The following is a 19,494-nucleotide window of genomic DNA, read 5'->3' as shown; positions in this document are numbered from 1 at the left end:
TTTTATTTTCTAGGTGGTGCTGGAGTGCGTGCTGCACGAGGGCCTCGTGTACAACAAGATCAACCCCATCTTTCATCACTGGAGGATCAATGACAAAAAGTTCGGGCTGACCTTCCAGAGCCCTGCTGACGCTCGCGCTTTCGATCGAGGCATACGCAGGGCCATTGAGGACATCAGCCAAGGTGGGGGCACCTGTTCTGGACTGTTTTGTTCATGTTAGCCTGTAATCCATTTGAGATACAGTGAGCTGATGAGAGATTAAGGATGTCTCTGAATGCCAAACACGACCCCTCCTGCGTTATCTTGTTAGCGCCATCTGCCCAATACACCCCCCCACTCCCCAAAAATAAACAAAAACACAAGGTCAATTTTCATTCGGTCTCCAATCACCAACATGCGAAAGATGACGAAAAATCAGTCCAATTTAAGGGTGTAAAATGTACAGTACACCTGCACAGGAAACACTTCAACTCTATGAATGTCAGCTACAGCAGACAACGGCATCTCTGTGTGTGTGTCTCTCTCTCTCTCTCTCTCTCTCTATTTCCTCCTTCGTCTGTTGTCCTCAGTGTCCTGGCATCCTCTGTATTCTGTCACTGTTGTGTAATGCCGCTGTCCTCAGTACACACACGCGCGCGCGCACACACACACAGGTTGCTCTGTATTCCCATCGCTCCGCTGCCGGTCGCTTCGCTTCGTCAATGCGTGCGGGCGAGGGTTGGCGGAGGAGGGGGGTTGCGGCGGAGGTGGCCCGTGTTGTTTTGGTAGGCGAGAGAATATGCTGCGCCCCTGTGAATGTACGTGTGCGCGCGCGCACACACACACGCGAGCGTGTGTGTAGCGGTCCTGCAGTCCTCTGTTACCATGGCAACACCGGGCACATGGCTAAGGCGGCTCCGAGAGCCGAGTCGTGCTGCGTTCGCTGTCTCTCGCTCTCTTGCCTCCTCCCCGGCATTGAAGAACTGCACACAGACCTTCTGCGTGTGATTGAGGACTAATGTCCTGTTGTGTTGTCATCTTTTGCGACCGACTGACACCCCCCCCCCACACACACACACACAATAATAATAATAGGAAAAGTAATAATAACTCCCCGTCACCACAGAGGAATTGTTTTAAATTCCCATTTTGTGCATGACCCCGGCTTGCAACCATTTTCCGATCTTTATGGTTCTCACGTCAAAAGAACACTAGCTTTGCTTTTATCAGACACAGTGGGGCTGTGTGTTCACTCGCCGAAGCCAGCGAGATCACGTTGTCAGTTATATAAGGTGTATGTGCCAATAATATCAACTAGCTTTGAAGACTGTGACTGCTAAAGCCGCCATTTTCCACGCACCAACGCGAAACGGAGGCGACCAAAGTATGAGGTTGTATCAGAGCCGTAAAAGAGTTAGGATACTCCCCGCGGGTCACGGGAATTTGTTTTGTCAAATTTTAACACCCGACACTCATTTCTTCCGTTTTGTTATTTTGAAAGCAACGATCGCTGTCTGGCTCTCTGAATTTAAGAAAAAAAAACAACAAAGGTGGTTAAATGCCGGGTCTTCGGTTATGGCTGTGATGCCCCAATTTTGTGGGATTGTTGCACAAAACGGGCTTTGTCTTGATGAAATATGATGTGCTCATTGCCAGATTTTTGTTGGACCATATTCCTGGTTGCGCATAATACTGCAGGGAAGATAAACAACAGTGAGGCTTGGTGAGTCATAAGGCTCGAGACTGATATATATTCCGGTCCTGCTCCGTTGGGATTAAATAGTGTAATTCATGTGTTTCTCATTGAGAACTTTGCAGGGCAAAATATGTCATTCTCAGTGCAGCTTGTCCGCCATGTTTGTGGTGTTTGGTGTGGCAGTCCTAGTGTTTTGCTTTGGGGGTTTGCGGATGATGGAACCCCCTTCCCCCACAGCAACCCGCACATTTTTTTCCTGCTAAAAGTTCTAGTGACAACAACTTGAATGTAGGTCACATGAAATGAGAAAATACATTGATTTGTACAAGAAAGGGAAAAAGTGGATGGCAAGTTGATTTTTCACTCTGACTAATGGGCTGAAAGAATCAACAATCGAAAATAAATGCATTGCAAGTGGTGGCGTCAATGTAACACTTTCACTGTATGAAACAAAAATCAAATCCTTTTTTTGTCAAAAGTTCAATAACTTCTGTGTAGCGCACATAATCCACAACGAAAAAGTCGAAATGCGGTCACCCTGATACCTGAAACACAAGATGGCAGTCTGCCGCATCTTTAGACAGGTGTTTTCTTCTTTTCTTCTGAAAATGGCACACGGCGTTTTAGCAGAGGTCAGGTTACATTCTTCGTGGCATGCATATTTCATGAACTTCCGTGTGCCCCACTGACACAAAGCAGCTTTCATTTCCCCATTTTGGCTGCGGTCGGATAGAAGAGTCTCGTCTCATTCTGGCTTGACTTGAGGAGAATAGATGTTTGCTTCATCTTGTGAAATAACTCGCGCTTTGAACAGTCAAACTGCATTGTCAAGTAGCGAAATGTATCTCAACTCTGCATATAATCCCCAAATTGATTTTCACAAGTGTGTTTAATTTTTTTAGATTCATTTCAATAATCGTGTTTTTTTCCCTTTTAGGCTGTCGATCATTCGGTGAAGGGGATGCTCAAGAGGACGGACTACCAGTGAGTGTCGTTCTTGGAACAATTTGCGTACATTTCTTTGTAATGTGGCAACACAATTACAATTATTTGCATTATTCCTTCATCGCTTTGATGATGACGAGCACTGCTGAGGTGCATATGCAGGCACAATGAAGGGATGCAGTTCTTCCCATATCGCTCATGTTCAAGAGCAGCTCAAAAAATTCGATATACAGAGAGTGATATGCACTCTCCCGTCCGTCTGTTTTGGACTTTTGAGAATTTCCTCCTCTTTTGAAGTAATGGCAATAGAACAAACTGTACAAGATTGGAATGGATGCTGTTTTCAAACATTCCTTTCAGGTGTAATAAGTGAAATACTGTTAATATTAACATGTAAACTTTTATAAAGTGATGTAATGTGAAGGTGTTTTGCCACACTTTTGGGGGGGGGGGGGGCGACAGTCAGACCAGTGTAAAAAGAGATGACCTAACTTGAAAAGGTGATGGTGCGTACGATGTCACTTTCAAGTGAGTCCGCTTACTTCATATAACTTCTGTTTTATGTTTTTCCGAAGACCCGAGTGCAGCCGTGGCCTTTTTTAAAGGCAAAAGCCATACAGAACGCCGCGCTTGCATGCTGTGATGACATCTCACACAATGTCGTGCATGAGTATTGTGTGACTTGGCCCACTTGTACACATTGAGGTGTGTTATGATTCATAAATTCGACTGTTGAGCGCAAGGCATGCCACCTCATATGGTTTGATATCCCGCTGCACCTCTCACAACTCATTAGAGCTCAGCTACATGTTCATCACTACGGTTCAACACTCTCCAACCCCCCCCCCCCCTCTCCCCCACACTCAACCCCCATTCCTCAGTATCTTAAAAAAGGGGGTAGGGGGGAGGTGAGGGAGGGTGACGCGTTCCCGTTCCTGTGGCAAAGTTCCTCTTTAAGGGATCAGGCTGAACACACAGGAAATCCAATGGTACTGTTGTTGCTAGGCAGCAAGGGGAGAAGGGAGGGAGGGTCGGGGGGGGGGGGGGTGTTCACAAGGTTTAGCGCGTGAGCCACCGAGGGAGTCACCATGGTGATTTGGCATCCGAATGTTGCGGTCGCAGACCTGGGCTGCAGGGAAACAGAAGTGAGCCGGTCGCAAGTTCTGCAAGTGGAGACCGAGCGAGTAGCAGCACAGCGTCGGGGCCTCATGACGTCATTGGATAGTTTGGACTCAAGTGCAGTGCAGGATTGACGTATGAGCCTTGTGGAAACCGCAATGGTACCCCCACAACGGTATGACCCCACGTTTGTGTTCAAGACGGTGATCTCAACCCGCTTCCTGTCCACGCATATGCTGAAACGCCACAGAAATGACTTGTTTTTACCCACGAAGACATGAAGAACAACTCAGCTATGCGTGACACGGCACATCCAAATCATTCACAACCCCTCCATCCCCCCGACCCTACCCCGCCAACTTCTGCCTTTAATTTAGAACGAACAGGAAGTTGTAATTTATTGCTTAAGTTCACTGAAGTTATGCTGGCTGCTTGCTTTTTATAGCCATGACTGATTTTGCCGTGGCTGAATACGGCTCCATTACACACCTTTGAGCCAAGGCGAAGGGGCACTTTCATATTTACGTTCGGGGCACAAAGACTTCTTGTTGGACCACAATAGAGAGCTGACAGCAGTATTAAATAGGGCTTTTACGATATTAATATTTTGACAATCGATTATTTTATTGAGTAATCTGATCATAACAGTAACGGGTAACGTTTTTTTTAACCAAGAATTATTTGGCTTCATAGTTGACTTCAATCCCACGCACTGATTCACTCGCTAAGAGCCATTTAGAGTTGCCTCAGATAGCCGACGACATTTTGCATAGGATCAATGGCCCACTCATTCAAATCATATTGAAAAAGCACAATGACACAAAAGTCCCTTCATTCTCCACAATGATGTTGCTTTTTACTTCCTGCTTTTATGACGGATGTGTGTGCGAGATTGGTATGTTTTTATTTCATGAAACCACGTCTGGGTGGTGTGAGAAATCAATTTTTTTCCTCAGCCTTGCTTGCTATAGCGTAAAAATAATCGTGTTGATTGACTGACTACAAGAATTGAATGTTCTTTATCAAAAAAACGGAATACTTTAGGGTGGCCACACCCCTGGGCACTCTGTAGCTCCGCCCCCTGAGGATCGACACAGAGACGACAGTCTTGGCGATGGCTTTCCGACGATGCGTTTGTTCATTACGGTGCCAATTGAGTCGAGCCACCCGGTCCAACAACGGTTGTTCAGAACGCTAGGGTCAACTTCAAAATAAAAGTGCACAAAGTTGAACCGCACATGGATATCAATGCCTCACCAAGCTTTATTTTGAAGTCTGCCTTCAAAAATCGCTGTGGCGGCAGGCTTGACTTTGAATTAAGGCTGCGTAGCCCGACCGCAGTCAAGATGACGGCCTGAGCGGGATTATTCCGGTGCGTAAAAGCACGATGACAGACTTGAACTGGAGCGCATTATTCAATTTGCGATGAGCACCGCTTCTGCGCACCCCCGTTGACACAAAATGTGTTTGGAAGGACAGTTCTGACAGCCACGTGAACTAAACATGTTTTCACGGGCCGTTCAGCTCCTTTGAACAGGATGGGCAGGATAACGTGGCGCATCTTAGGTCACAAAGTGGACTTTTATCATGAATTAAAGCAGTTTACTGTTTTAACTCATCGTTTGCCAATGAGATGAATCAGGCTGACCTCAGGCCTTTCTGTTCCGAAGCCATGTGACGGCGGAAGTGCACGGGGTGTTCCTGGTGCTCGCGCAAGGCCAGGTTGCTTCATTTAAGCCCCCCCCCCCCCCATTCTCTGTCCTCCTCTCTCCCTTCCTCCTCCCCCCCGGCCACATCTCTGGGGTCAGATCAGCTCCAGATTGGCCCCCACGCATGCCTTTGAATGGCGGGGCTTAGGCGAGCGCTTCAAAAAGGAAGCCAGAGTCTGTTTCTCATTTTGACCCCCCCCCGCCCCATCCTTTGCTCCTTTCTGTCTTCCTCTCACATACACATACAGCTGTCATCTGGCTATTTAAATTCTCTGCTGCATTTCTCCAGCTGGAGCTGGTTTATGACATTCTCTCGGCAGACTCTCTGGCCTCACTCGCTCGCTTTCTGTGTTTTACGTGCACACACACGAATCCAACGCAAAGTCATTTCTTCCTGCTCTTTTTATTCCTCTTCACTTCTTCCACTGTTGTCTCTTCCTCATGTAAACACTTGGTATGTTCGCAGGCATCCCGTGCGCGCAGACACACGCATGTACTTTGTACATACTTTGTGCAGCTCGACGGGGAAACCTGGGGGGGGGGGCACTTGAAGGAGGTGGGGGTGAAAAGAAGTCAAAAGGAAGCATCTCTTAGCAACCACTGGACAGTAATTACTGTTGCAGCAGCTGGGAGCAAACCAGATTTCCGCTGTGCGTTAAAGCACTGGCGTGGGCTCCTTTACACACGGCACTGACTAACCAGAGCTAGCAGCCTCCCCCACATGCCACTGAGGGGAAGAGAGAGTACTAACCCAGCCTTGATGAGGTTGGGGTGGTGGGGTTGCCGGAGGGGGAGAGAGGGGGTGGCGTTTTGGTTGGGGGTTAAACTTTGAAGGTGCGCCGCGTGGCTTTCATGAGTGGAGCAACTTTGAAAACGCTTTTGTGAGTTTGGTCCTACAGTGACACACTTTTGGAATGAATAAAAGGCTTCGGAAGTTACACAAGTATTTTAGACAGAGCTTGGATAAGTATTTCCCCAGAGCTCATTTCAGCAAACTGCAAATAGTTGACTTGACTTGTTTCTTTGTTGTTTTTACTGACACTGACATAGAGAAAAAAAACAGGCACATTTTTCGACTGAATTCATATTCCACAAACGCAATTTAATCAGAAGACCAGGTTTAGACTAGTGAGGGTGCATACAATATATTTGAAAATACTTTTTTTTTTTAATTTGACTTTAGCAAATATTTTTTATTTGGCTGGTCTTTTGAAAAATGCACTCATTTCACAAAAAAAAAAAAAGGAAGTCATTTTTATGAATCACCTGTTAGCGACTTGATAAATATAATCCAACTTTGACACGACTTTGCATCTGTGCTGGTTTGGTGCGTGGATGAACCGGGGTGGTGGTGGTGGAGGGGGGGGGGGGGGGGCTCGGATGCTTGTGCTGACATAATGTTGGCTCCTGATGTAATATCCTCCTCCTCCTCCATCTCTCTCTGTTTCTGCCGCACCTCTGCATTCATGAATCATGAAATAGCCGTCACATTAGTTGCCATGAGTACTGAATTCTGGAGTCTGTTTATGATCTATTGTGCACGGGCCTGAAATGTACTGTATATTCCCCTGCGCAGCGCATATGTTCCTATCCCGACGCAGTCTGCGGAATTCGCGAGATGCTATTTATAGAAAGTTCCGCCTGATTGTTGTCAATGGTGAGATGCGTTTCATTCGGAGATGTTGTGAAAGGAGGCGGTAAGAATGCGCTTTACTTAATTTGAAAGGAAAAGGACCTTTTCTATTTTTAGCCTCGTGTCTGTTGTTTTTTTTTTTCTCCCCTTGAGTTTTATGTCAATGCTATAACAAGGGCTGTTGGGAACTCTTGAGTTCTCACACCCAAAGGGCCTTCAGTCATTGCGGCATTACTCTTTGACAGTGTTAGGTGCAGCACACCCTCTGGTGGTTACATTTGGAAAGCAACCAAAGCAATCCAAACAGAATTGACCGAGGTGGGCTGGGTGGGGGGGGGGGGGGGGGGTCCTTTGGTGGTTTATGCGAACTAAAATGGTGGCTTAATGACTCATCTTGGCACTTTTCTGTGTGTGCAGGTGTGTGAGGAGCCTCCCTCCATCTGTACGCCTATGAAGGAGCCCTTCTCGCCCTTGAACAACGTGGTGTCCACCGAGCCCTTCAGGGGCTGCTACGTACGCGCTCAGCCCTTTGACGAGTTCACCTCCAGCAACCGACGTTACCTGCCGCCACAGGTCTGATCCTCCTGGCATGCCAGCAGTGTTTTATGTTGACTGAGTTGGGTCGTGTGACATTCGCAAGCTGGTCGCGACCTTAATGCGAGAACAAATGAGAGGGATAAAAACGCCTGGATGTTGCTGCTTAATTCATATTCCACAAATGCAACAATAATCAGAGTACTAATAACAATCAGTAGACTAGTGGGGCCACATCAAACCTAATTTTTGACTTGATTTTCCCTTTTACGTTTTCAGTGCGCCCTATAACATCCTGTTCCAATTTAGGCTGGGCTTACACCTAACATAGTCAAGGCGTGCCCCCGTCATCTTGATCATTTTGTGTAAGGCGGTGTTCTTAGTAGCTCTTCGAGATCAGCCTTTTCGTCGTCGTGGCCTTAGGGCAATTTCAAGCGTTTTTCGGTCTTCGCAGTGACTTGACACAATCAGCGGCCAATAGATGAGGTCAAACAAAACCGTAAACAGGAAACTGCAAACAATCACGAGAGCAGCATTGGAGAAACGGGAAACGCGGGCAAGAACGTGCCTGAGCGTGATAGGGGAGAATTGCATCGTCGGGGGGGGGGGGGGACAATGCCAAAAGAATGCAGATGTACTTTTGTGAATAGTGACCCTGCAGAATTCAGGCTTTGTCTCAGTTACGTTACGTTTAATGTGAGCATGGATTTCCAGAGCTCTTCTGATGTGCAGGTATCTCTCAGCATTCAATGCAATGGGCTTTTAACCGTATTATTTCAAAGTGCAAAATCAAGGAAAGTACAGTGTGCTTAAAATGAGTGTTAAAATTGTGATCTTAATTCAAGGTAGTGAGGGATTCTTTTAATTATCTGTGTGCAATCATCTGAGCTGGTTTTGCCGTCCTTTTTGGTCCCCAAGGTGTCATTCAAATCGACCCGCCATGTCAGCTTTCACATGGACGAGGAGGAGATCGTTCGCATCAACCCGCGCAAAGACGTGCTCATCCGTGGCTACGAGGACTACCGCCACCCGGTCATGTGGAAGCAGGAGGCGGAGCGCGAGGACTTGGACTTCCCTGCCACCTTCTACAAACTGGACAGTAAGAAGTGCGAGTACCTCTTCCCCGACGGCCCCGGCGGGGATCCCCACTCGGGCCCCGGCACGGGCAAGGACATTGCCATTAAGACTCAGCCCTCGCCGCTGCTCAAGTCCAAGAAGGGGCGGCGGCGACGGGAGGACGGCGAGCGCTCGCGCTGCATTTACTGCCGTGAGATGTTCAACCACGAGGACAACTGGCGGGGGCAGTGCCAAGACGCCCCCGACCCCATCAAGCAGTGCATCTACAAAGTCAGCTGCATGCTGTGCGCCGAGAGCATGCTCTACCATTGCATGTCCGACTCGGAGGGCGACTTCTCGGACCCGTGCTCGTGCGACACGTCCGACGAGCAGTTCTGCCTGCGCTGGCTCGCGCTGGTGGCGCTGTCCTTCATCGCACCCTGCATGTGCTGCTACCTGCCGCTGCGCGCCTGCCACCACTGCGGCGAGGCCTGCCGCTGCTGCGGGGGCAAGCACAAGGCGGCCGGGTGACCCCACGCCGCCCTTCTGGGAACCCCTCAAAGCTAGCTAACACATGAAGCGGATCAAAGCGGATCTATTCGATGCCGGCATCCTTTTTTTTCCCCACCCCCGCCTACTCTTTGGGACAGGGTGGTGGTGTTGATCGCCAGCTCTGAGGGCATTTGGAGATTTCAGTTTGCGTTTGTCGCCGACGAGCTGCAGTGGAGGACAAACTTCATCTTTGCGTCGAGCTAAGTCCGGATAAGGAGACGAGGACGTGGAGATGAACCGACTCGGAGATGTTACTAAACGCACGGCACACGAAGACACGCATATACATCGACATACACTTGGCCGAACTCTACTACAAGAAACGTGCAACTTTATGAAGGAAACGAGTCTTTTTGTACAGAGACAACAACAAAACACAACTATTCAGAAAAAAAAATAACTTGCTGTTTGAGTATGCTAAAAGGGATACATATGTTCTTATGCTTATTTTGTGTGACGTTGCAGTCGGGTAACAGTGGCCTTTCCTTCCCTTCATCCCAGTGTAATTAGTAGACAGAGAAAAAAAACCCTGTACTCGACATGACATCTGCCCTTCCTCATTTTAGCCTTTGAAACACCAGTGTGGTGCAGAACATGGCCGCTTTCTGATCGCATTCCAAAAGAAAGGGACTCATTCCATTTGTAAGACGGGAAAATGGTAACGTTTTACCATGCCGACTTTCCCCACAAGATTTCCCCAAAATGTTATGAAAGATGACATCTTAACAAATTTGAAAGCCCACTTATTTACTGCTGTTGTAAAAAAAAAAATATATATATATATTCCCTGTTCACCTTCTGATTCAAAGCAAAAATTTTGCTCAACCAGCAAGTTTTGTTTCGGTGAGTGAATGGTGACAGTGCTCCGATTTCATTCGATTAGATTTTATTTTATTTTTCCAAGAAAACAACCAGGCACTTAAAATGAGGCTTCTTTTACTGAGACGCCATTCTCCGATTAAGAAATTTGTCTGAAGAAAAAGCACTGCTCTCCGAGCTTTTGGTTGCAGCACCCCTCCACCTCTGAAAAGACCCTCCCATGTTTGTTCCACACTTTGATTTTATTGTTTTCCTTCGTGCCCCATCCTCATGTCACCAGTCCACTCCTTCATGTGTCTTTGTTTTAATAAGACCTGGATGAATGAGCGCATTGTTTCAGGTATGTTGAGTATCTCGGCAATTAAATACATACAGATGGCGTGTGAGTGTGTGTGTGTGCGCGCGCGCACGGGCACATGGGCCTTCATATACACTGGTAACGTCCTCACTTGACGACTTTTTCGACAACCACGCGAAAAGAACATCTGCTCTCTCCCAGATTCTAGACTTTTAAGTACTGTATACTGAATAACCCGCACAAAAAGTGTGAGATTGTTTAAAAAAAATGTCAGTTTCCTGTGGCACGGTGCTTTTGCTTTTGGTTTCTTAATGGAGCTTATATCACCAGCAAAAGAATCCTTGTAACAGGAAGTATGAATTGAAGTATTAAGTCTTGCGCAGATGAAAGCATCGAACACATCCAGTGCAATCCGATAAGTACGGCGGTAATTTGTAAAACGCGACCACGTATTCTTTGGCTGCCCAGTCAATAAGACCATCGCACGCCGTTTGGAACCTCGAAACCATGCATGTCAAGGCCGCAGTAAACAGACGACCCCGAGAAATTCAGTTTTGCGCTGCATTCAAGACAACGGGGAAATCGGAAACTCCGACCTCAAAAATTACGACTGACCAGTGCCGCCACTACGATAAGCTAATATTTGCTTTTTTTCATTTTTTTGAGGGGGCGGGGGCGTATCATGCGATTTTAAGTTTTCCACAGTTAATTATAGGTGTATATGATTATATATCACCTTTGGCACAAAGGCAATCTAATTTCTTATGAGAGCTGAGTTATTTTGGCGGCTAGTTTTCTAACCCGGAAGTAAGACGCCTGATTGACTAAAAACCCGCCTCCGCTCTACCCCTATAACGTTCATCGGTTGACTCGAGGTGCGTGCAATGACCGCTTTGAAATTGGGGAGCATCTCCCCCCCCCCCCCCCCCCCAAGACATTTTAATTTTTAATCTTTCTATGCAAACTTCCGACATGGGACACATTCTTAAGACTGACAGGACATTTTTGTTTCTTTTAAGACCTTTGTAGGTAGAAGTATTGTAGATAAGCCTCCTCCCGCTTTGGTACCAAACACCTGTAAATATGTAACACTGTATTTAAATACCAATCACAATAATAATAATAATAACTGGCTTGTTTTGTCTTGAAGGTTGTCTTCTTTTTAAAGATAGAGCTGTATTTATCGTTGCTGTCAGCATTATCTACGGTAGCTTCTATTGACAGCATACTTGTGTACATAGGTCCACCTTTTGTAGTATTATTTCACATTGAAAAGTAGAGGGCATTTGCAACGGGTCGGGGGGTAAACAAAATGACTATTGAGCGTCGAATAAGTTTCTCGCTAGTTTTGTACGGAAGACGGAAGGATAGCGCTAACACGGTACAGGAGTTACACTCCGCTTGCTTTGAAAATTTTCTATATGAATATAAATACATCTATATATAAATACATGAATTTAAGGCTGCTAGATACAATCACTAATTTTATTTTGCTGACAGAGAAAATTAGCTATGAACGACTGTTAAACCCTAATTCTCCAACAGCATTAAGCATTGGGTCTTTGTTTCTTTTGTGCGGCATGTGTGCGTTTTGTTTGGGTGTGCGTTTGGGTCTGTTTCCCGTCGTCAAGCTGAACCAAGGTTGGATGAAGCTGATTAAAAACTTGCTGGCTGACAAAATGTAAGATGTACATTTTTTTTTCTTCTACAAAGGACACGAAAAAAAAATAAAAAACCTAACACTTTTGTCATTCTGCATTAACCAGCACAGTGCTACTTCCTGTCATGTACTGTATTATATATGCAACATACATGTCTGTCCGCAAAAAAAATAAATATATATGTATATATATATATATATATATATATATATATATATATATATATATATAAATATAAACTTCAGTTTTAACCACTTTTGCTGCTAGTCTTTTATCCGGTTTCAGTCTCGGAAAAAAAATGTGCATAACGTTGGGAATGCATACAAATGTACATTGTTGACATTGTGTAAAATAATGACCAAAAGAAAAAGATAAGTTCCTTTCAGCGCATTGTTTTAAAAAGACTAACGTAAAACGGTTAACTTTTCACAGCAGTTTTTTGGGAGTGTTTTTGTTCGGGTTCTCCAACAACGCTTCGGTGCACTGATTCTACTCGATGTTTGCTTTTTTGACATCTTACAGCGCTTGATGTAACATTTATGTGATTAGTTCTGAAATAGTGGAAGACATTTTTGTGTTTTTTGGAAAAACTTGCAGTATAAATGGTACTATTAACGATTCTGTAAACACTGCCTGTTCATTCCCCCCACACCTTTCTTTCCTTGTGCATATTCTTATGTTAATTTAATTTTCTTAGTGCCATCCTGACGACCTCAAAAATGACGACGACGACAAAAGAAGTGCCTCATGTCCATTTTAGTCTCCCATCAGTTTAACATCTGTCCGTTCTGGTTCTATCGGTTTCCTATTATTTTGTTGATTTGAGAATACCAAGTATACGATGTAAAATTGATAGTCCCAATAACTCCCACGGCATAGTTGTATTTTCTTTATACAGATGTAGCTTGTTACTTTTCATAAATATATAATGTAAATAGGCATACATATGTTTGTAACTGTTTTTATGTTACATCATACACTTGTAATTTGACATATCAAATAACATTATCATAATAAAATTGTGAGTTTGAACTCTTGCCTGTGCATGTTTTTATCTTCTAATTTTCCTTTCGACTTTTCCCTTCAGGGGTCGCCACATCCTGTGCATATTTTTTAATTGTACAGTATTTAATTCAGTCAAGGCACAAATGAGCCAATAATAAAAGAAATGGAAGTGAAGCCTTTTATTCTCCTTAATATAACTAGCTAGCAATACCAACATGTTGCATATACTGTGCGCACAATATATCTTTACACATTCATATCAGTCATGTTTAGCAATAAAAAAGACTTCCACATAGGCAATTGCTTAACATTCATTTAAATATAATTACTATTATCATTTATATAACTACTTGTATGTATGATATTAAGGGCCTTTTTTTGTACAGTAGTTAGAACCAGGGGTGTAGTGGGCGTGGTACTTCAGTTTTAGTCATAATGCGAGTTATGCTTAGTGATGGGTCCATGAGGCCTCATGAGGCGTGTCGACACAATGACACACTGTGTTGATACTGTACTGATACTGTGTCGCTGACCACTGCCACCTGCTGGACCTTCAAAATCTCTGCAGCCAACCCACTTGACAGACTGAACAAACTGATTTGATGATGACGTGTATACAATGCACTGCCTCACTCTACCCACAATAGCCACAAGCGCCATTGTTTATGTTGTTGTTTATGCTGTTTATATTGTCTATACTGTTCAGATTACATGTCTTTTTTATACAGTATAGCTGCTATCCTTTCTTAGCGGTGTGTGTTTAAATTTAACGTTAGTTCAACTGGTGTTGTAGCCTATGATTGTTCTGTATGTATATATAGAACATCCAAGAATCGCGTACACCCACTTAAAAAATCCCCACAACACCAATGGTTTGAACTGAATTAGAAGATATAACAAAACGTTTTACGTTCTGGAAATCAATTTGAAAGGAATTAAACTAAACGATACAAACATTTGGTTATAGCATTTCGTTTTATCTTGTATTATGTGCGCATTTATTTTTCAAATAATCAGGATTGTTCTAATGCTGCTTCAGAGCTGGCTGATGAGCTGATCATCTGAATCAGGTGTGTTGCAGCCCAGAGAGATGGAAAACAGACAGGACAGTGGCACTCCAGGACCGGAGCCGGACATGCCTTCTGTATAATGAAACCAGGTTTCACAAATATGTCCGCCCGAAATCAGCTGGGACAGGCCCCAGCAACTCCCCGGGACCTTGTTCAGAATAAGCGGTGTTGAAAAGGGATGGATGAAAAAGGTGTGTCTGAGTTACATCATCTCCTGCAGAATCGACCGATAAATCCAAAGTGAACAAAACGATGGACAAGTGGCTGTGGTGTCTTCAGTAAAGGCGGAAGAATTCTCAAGAGCTTGTTTCTGATCGGTCCATAAACACTACCGGACCAGCATGCTAATACAAACGATGTCTGTGTCGTTTGAAATACTGTACATGGAATATGAATAAATGTACACGTTCCCCCTCGTAAACACACTCATACTCAAACATTTTGTGATTGTTAAACCACAGAGTAAGCAATGGAGTTTGACATTTTGGACTGTTTGGAGCAACTCTGGTAAGTCGATAACCCACTCGATAGCATTTTAACGAATTGCTTTACATTGTCGGCCTCGTGCCATATTAACTTCGACTATAACACTTTAATGTCTGTTGAAAATATTTCTCAGCTATGATGGTCCCCTGAAGAAGGAGGCGGCGTTGCTCCAAGCCGCGCAAGGTGGCCTGACGTCGGCTGAGTATGTGGACTTGTGCCGGTGGTTGGTGTCCCGTTTGAAGCCACTCTGTGACCTGGAGGAGACCATCACTACGGGTCCAGGTGAACCCAAAATGACAAAACAATCCGGGGCTTGTTGTACACTTTCCATGGGTCAGGGCTCCCAGAAGAGCTTGTCCATATTTGCTTGTGGTTGCCATGCGACCATATAGGAAGTAGCCGGCGGCCTTTTTCCCCAGTAGTGCGCTACAGCCCTGCGAAACGTGTTTGTCACTGTTCCTGTTTTTCGCAGTCACTTACTGCACTTTGCTAAATTCATCTGGTTGGTTCCCAGCAATGCGCATGCTTTCACGGCTGCTGAAAAAGTGGTACTTGGCGGCCAAGCAAATCTTCTCGCCCATGGCTGGCTGCCTCTGCGACGCATCTATGGGCTCATTTCCTTGCGGCCCGCCTTTGTGGTGCACTGAAAATGCATTTTTGGACACAAAAATGTTGTGACTAAATTTTCAATGCCTCTCTCAGTCAGATAATTGATGCATATACACAATTGCATTCTACTTCCCACCACTGCATCGAAATGTTTATTTGAAAGCCATGTCTCCCCACAGAGGACTTGGACAGCCTGGAGGTGGACATAAGGGGCTTGCTGAAGGAGCTTTGCTGCCCGTATGAAATGTCTGCGATAGTGAAGGGAGACACTAAAGACCATCTGAAGTTTGTCTGTAAGTCACCGCACAAGCTCAAAACGCAGCTGGAAGTCCTAAAATCGAATGAACCTGAAGTGGTCATGAGAAGATTTTTGTCACATTGGTCTGTCTTGCCTGCTCAGTACAATATAGCTTTGCCCGAGGCTGGCAATGTATGACGTACGTCTTGCTGCGTTCTGTAATCCAACCCACTAAGCATTTGCGTTACCAAGTCTCCTGTCATACTTATTGCAGTAATTAATCTTTTTTTTCACCTAAAACAGGTTGAAGGTGTAGTTTGTCGTTTTCAAGCTCCTAGCGAGATTTGAATCTAGCCTCATTTCACAGTTTATTGTTATTGTTGTGTGTTTTAAAATAAGGGAAATAAAATATAGGTGAGGCCAGAGTGGGGTGGTTTTTCGAAGGATTGTTATATTTTATACAATATAATCTTAAATTATTCTGGTAATATGATATAATATACTGTATATTATTTAAGTTCCGCTGTGTTTTCGATGTAATACTCAACCAAGCCGATTGCCAACCATGCGTTCTGTGTTTTTCTCGTGTAGTGTTTTTAAGCTCTGAGCTTCAGGCGGCGCAGATTTCCATCAGCAAACGAGGCGGCCTTCGGGGACAAAACGCGGGCGAAGCGTCTCTGGAGCTGCGGGAAATATGCCAGATCGTGAACGTTTCACTACGTGAGGGACAGGATGCCGCCGATGTGCTCTCTCTCGTCCAAAAGAAGGTGAGGCTCACTATTTTCCTCTTTGCTGTGTTTGAAATGGTAAAAAACAAAAAACGTCATTCAACTGAGATGGAACGTGTGACTGCAGGTGGATACACTTGTTGGAAATTTTCCGAATGGCATAGTGGGAAAACCCGCATTGAAGAAAGCTCTCAGCAGTGAACAGTGGGTACGTGATGATGAGGATCATGATGATGATGATGATGAAGAAGTTTCCATATTGTAGCATTCAGGCAGAAAGTTCCCAATGTCCAAAGTTTTGACAATTTCTTTTTTTTTTCTTAAATTGATACTATTGGTCAGTGCCCTTGTGGTCTTTTATTTATTTTTAAAAATAAATTATTAATCAATGTCTAGTATTGAAAATTGCTGGAGAGCGCCTCTCATCTCTGTTGGACACTAAAACTCTCTCAAACTCTTTTTTTTTTTTTTTTAAACTTCAATCCTCTACTGCAGAGTGACAGTTTTTTGTTTTGTTAGTTTTTTTTGCTAGTTTTTTTTAAACTTAAATCCTCTACTACAGAGTGACTGTTGTACTCTTAATGATTTTGTCAACAACAACAAAAAAAAAATCTCTTTCTTTAAAATTATGTGACATCAGTTTTGTGGATCTGAAGTCCTCGTGGTATCGCTTATTCATCGGTCTGAGAAAAAGTATCAAACATCCCTACTGTCAACAAACGGATACACGACACTAACTGCGTTTTGTGTCGTTTTTAAATGTGTTCAAATTATTTTAAATGTGTTTCAAGGGCTTACAGACTGATGTATGTCCGGCGTGACTGACGGTTTCCGCTTGCGTGTCCTCCCACAGGAGAAGCTCCACAGCATGAACGCGCTCATGTCGTCAGAGTACGAGTGCCGGCGCAGGATGCTCATCAAGCGGCTGGATGTCACCATTCAATCGTTCGGCTGGTCCGACAGGGCCAAGGCACGTTTCATCCTTTTAGCTGCAGGAACAACCGCCAAAGCCGAATGCCCCCGAAAACGTTGCAGTGTAGCGTTCAACCGACACGATAGCACCCCTCAAAAATCGTCCTCATGACAGATAATTGGTTCATCTTGATTGTTGGTATTATTCTGTTAATAGGAAAAAAAACCCTCAAACGCTCACATGACTTGAAACGGACAAATTCATTATGCATTTGCGGCTAATTAACCAATAAAAATTTTTTGAGTCATCTTCAAAAACAGAATAAAAAAATGTTTCATCTTAGTATTGACATCAGGAATCTTTACAATAAGCCACTTTTTCTGTTTGTGGTAATTTTATTATTATTATTTTTTAAAGCTTTGCCACAAACCTATTGGAGGAAACCTATATTTATTTTATACATTTATTTTGGAATGTCATATTTTGTCTATGATTTGAATGTCTTATTTTTCGTGATTTTTCTGATGTGTATTCAGGCGAGGGTAGACAGCATGGCTCAGGCATACCAGCCCAAGAGACACGCGCTGAGGGCCGAGGCCACGGTGGACGCCGCGGCCCTGCTGGCCGCCAGAGAGGACGTCTGCAACGTGGTCAAGACGAGCAGCGGCGCCAGCAGGGAGAACACCGCCTGCGCCGTCAACAAGGTACGTGCATGACGCCGCCACCTCTTATTCAGTGGATCAAACTTCAGCTAAATACAAGAGTATACAAATCGGTAAGAACTACAATTTATTCTTTAATTTTTATTTTGAAAGAGTAGATGCATTCAATCTTTCGCTGTTTTTTTTTTTCATTAATCATGAATAAAAAAAGACTGTGCCTGGTGAACAAGGCGTGCTCAATCTACTTAAAGAAAAAAAAAAACGTAATTAAAAAAAAAAGAATAAAGCAAAACCAGGACTAAAGTCTACGTAATAAAACAACACTCTCATTTGCCACTTGCTCGTGTTCATCAGATTCAAATGGGACGAGTGCCCGACAGAGGCGGACGCCCCTCAGAAATAGAAGCCCCGCTCCCTGAGATGCCCCCTTGGCAGAAAAGGCAAGATGGAGGAGGGGGATGGCGAGGTGGAGGAGGTGGAGGTGGAGGAATGGGATGGGGAGGGGGAAAAGGAGGAGGTTGGCGTGGTGGGAGACACAACCACGGGGGGCACGGTGGAAAGCGCGGACGGTACCAGTATTGATTTGATTTTTATTCTTTCTCACGACTCGACAAAACGTTGCAATAAATTGAACCAAAAAAGCTCAGTCTGTCGTAAGCTATGCAGCTGAACAGTCACTTCTTGTACATCAACCTCAGTAACTTTCCATGTTTTGATTGAATATCTTATTCCTTTTCAAAACTTGAAATAAAAGGACACTACCCCTCAAATAGTGGGCACGCCATAATGCCAAGACGCCTTGCTCACCAAGGACAGCGTCCACTTGGGGTCCACCGCACACCGAGCGGTGAACAAATTAGTCTGTGGCCCTGCACTCTCTCACCAGGCAGGCCAAATGACCCTGGCACATATTCTGATTTGGATCCGATTCTAATACTGTATCACCAACTCACACAACGGACAAACGGTGACCCCTGGTGTTCATATTGAGAAATGTTTTATGGCGCATCATATTTTATTGAACCGCAAATTCCGCTGCTCGACTGTCAAAGAGAAAGTGGATTGCTCCGGCAACTGTTGCTACCGTATATTATAATACAAAGGGAATGGGTATGAATTAATGAATTGAATGTGGGTATGATGATTGACAGCACTTATTCTCTCGAGTAGTTATCAGATGGCTTTGTGGTCGGCTTGTTCAATTTGGTAATCCCCCCCCCCCCCCCCAGCCCTAATATGAAATTACAAATAGTTTTTTATGCGAGCATTTTTTTAAATTTATGAATAAGCATGTGAAATAACTTGCCATTTTTGATTGGCAACTCTATGTGTGACGCTCATCCGTGATTCAAATTTTACAGCAGTATTAATGATTTGATTTTATGTTCTTTAATGATGATTGGCGGTGTGGTAGACTATGTTATGGTCACTCCACGTTGTTGCATATGCTCGTGTTTACATCATTTTTTGGGGGAGTTTCGTTTTGTTAAGAGTGTTTTCTAGATCAGGAGTCACCAACATAGTGCCCACAGGTACCAGGTAGCCGCCCAAGGACCACAAGTTGACCTGTTCTAAAAAAATAACTGACCGGGGATTGGACATTGTGATTTCCTCGGAATGTTGTCGAAGTATTCATTTGAAATTTTAAACATTGGTAGATGTGTAGAAAAAGTGTTCAGTGTGGTATTTATGTTTTCTAATTATTGTGAGAAAGCATACACATGATCAGTGTCTTCACATAAATGAATATCATACTCGTCTGTTGTTGAGTGAATAATCACC

At 44.3% G+C, this 19,494-nt stretch overlaps 2 protein-coding genes across 2 annotated transcripts in view; both read left to right on the top strand.

Annotated features, from left to right (window-relative positions):
- Positions 1–13,033, top strand: part of spred1 (sprouty related EVH1 domain containing 1) — a 34,315-nt gene extending 21,282 nt beyond the window's left edge. The window contains exons 3-6 of the mRNA XM_086127587.1: positions 14–182; positions 2,613–2,659; positions 7,499–7,654; positions 8,534–13,033. Coding sequence (XP_085983713.1) covers positions 14–182; positions 2,613–2,659; positions 7,499–7,654; positions 8,534–9,202 — 1,041 coding nt within the window. The 3' untranslated portion in view covers positions 9,203–13,033. The remainder of the gene's footprint in view (positions 1–13; positions 183–2,612; positions 2,660–7,498; positions 7,655–8,533) is intronic.
- Positions 13,034–14,409: 1,376 nt separating this feature from the next.
- On the top strand, positions 14,410–19,469 carry tslig3b (tRNA splicing ligase complex subunit 3B). Its single transcript, XM_086126854.1, has 8 exons — positions 14,410–14,583; positions 14,696–14,844; positions 15,351–15,464; positions 16,001–16,176; positions 16,265–16,345; positions 16,991–17,107; positions 17,587–17,754; positions 18,067–19,469. The coding sequence occupies exons 1-8, from the start codon at positions 14,546–14,548 to the stop codon at positions 18,292–18,294; spliced, it is 1,071 nt and encodes a 356-aa protein (XP_085982980.1). The 5' UTR covers positions 14,410–14,545; the 3' UTR covers positions 18,295–19,469.
- The last annotated feature ends 25 nt before the right edge of the window (positions 19,470–19,494 follow it).

Source organism: Hippocampus guttulatus, chromosome 13 (assembly GCF_054856545.1).
Source record: "Hippocampus guttulatus isolate MCC_2025c chromosome 13, RoL_Hgut_1.0, whole genome shotgun sequence".
Taxonomy (NCBI): domain Eukaryota; kingdom Metazoa; phylum Chordata; class Actinopteri; order Syngnathiformes; family Syngnathidae; genus Hippocampus; species Hippocampus guttulatus.
The sequence above is the reverse complement of the archived record's forward strand: the minus strand, read 5'-3'. Positions and strand labels throughout refer to the sequence as shown.

Excerpts from the sequence above, each read along its gene's own strand:
- tslig3b (XM_086126854.1), top strand. The coding sequence starts at position 14,546 with ATGGAGTTTGACATTTTGGACTGTTTGGAGCAACTCTG. Across the intron at positions 15,465-16,000 it reads AGACCATCTGAAGTTTGTCT|TGTTTTTAAGCTCTGAGCTT; the intron begins GTAAGTCACCGC and ends TTTCTCGTGTAG. Across the intron at positions 16,177-16,264 it reads TCTCTCTCGTCCAAAAGAAG|GTGGATACACTTGTTGGAAA; the intron begins GTGAGGCTCACT and ends GTGTGACTGCAG.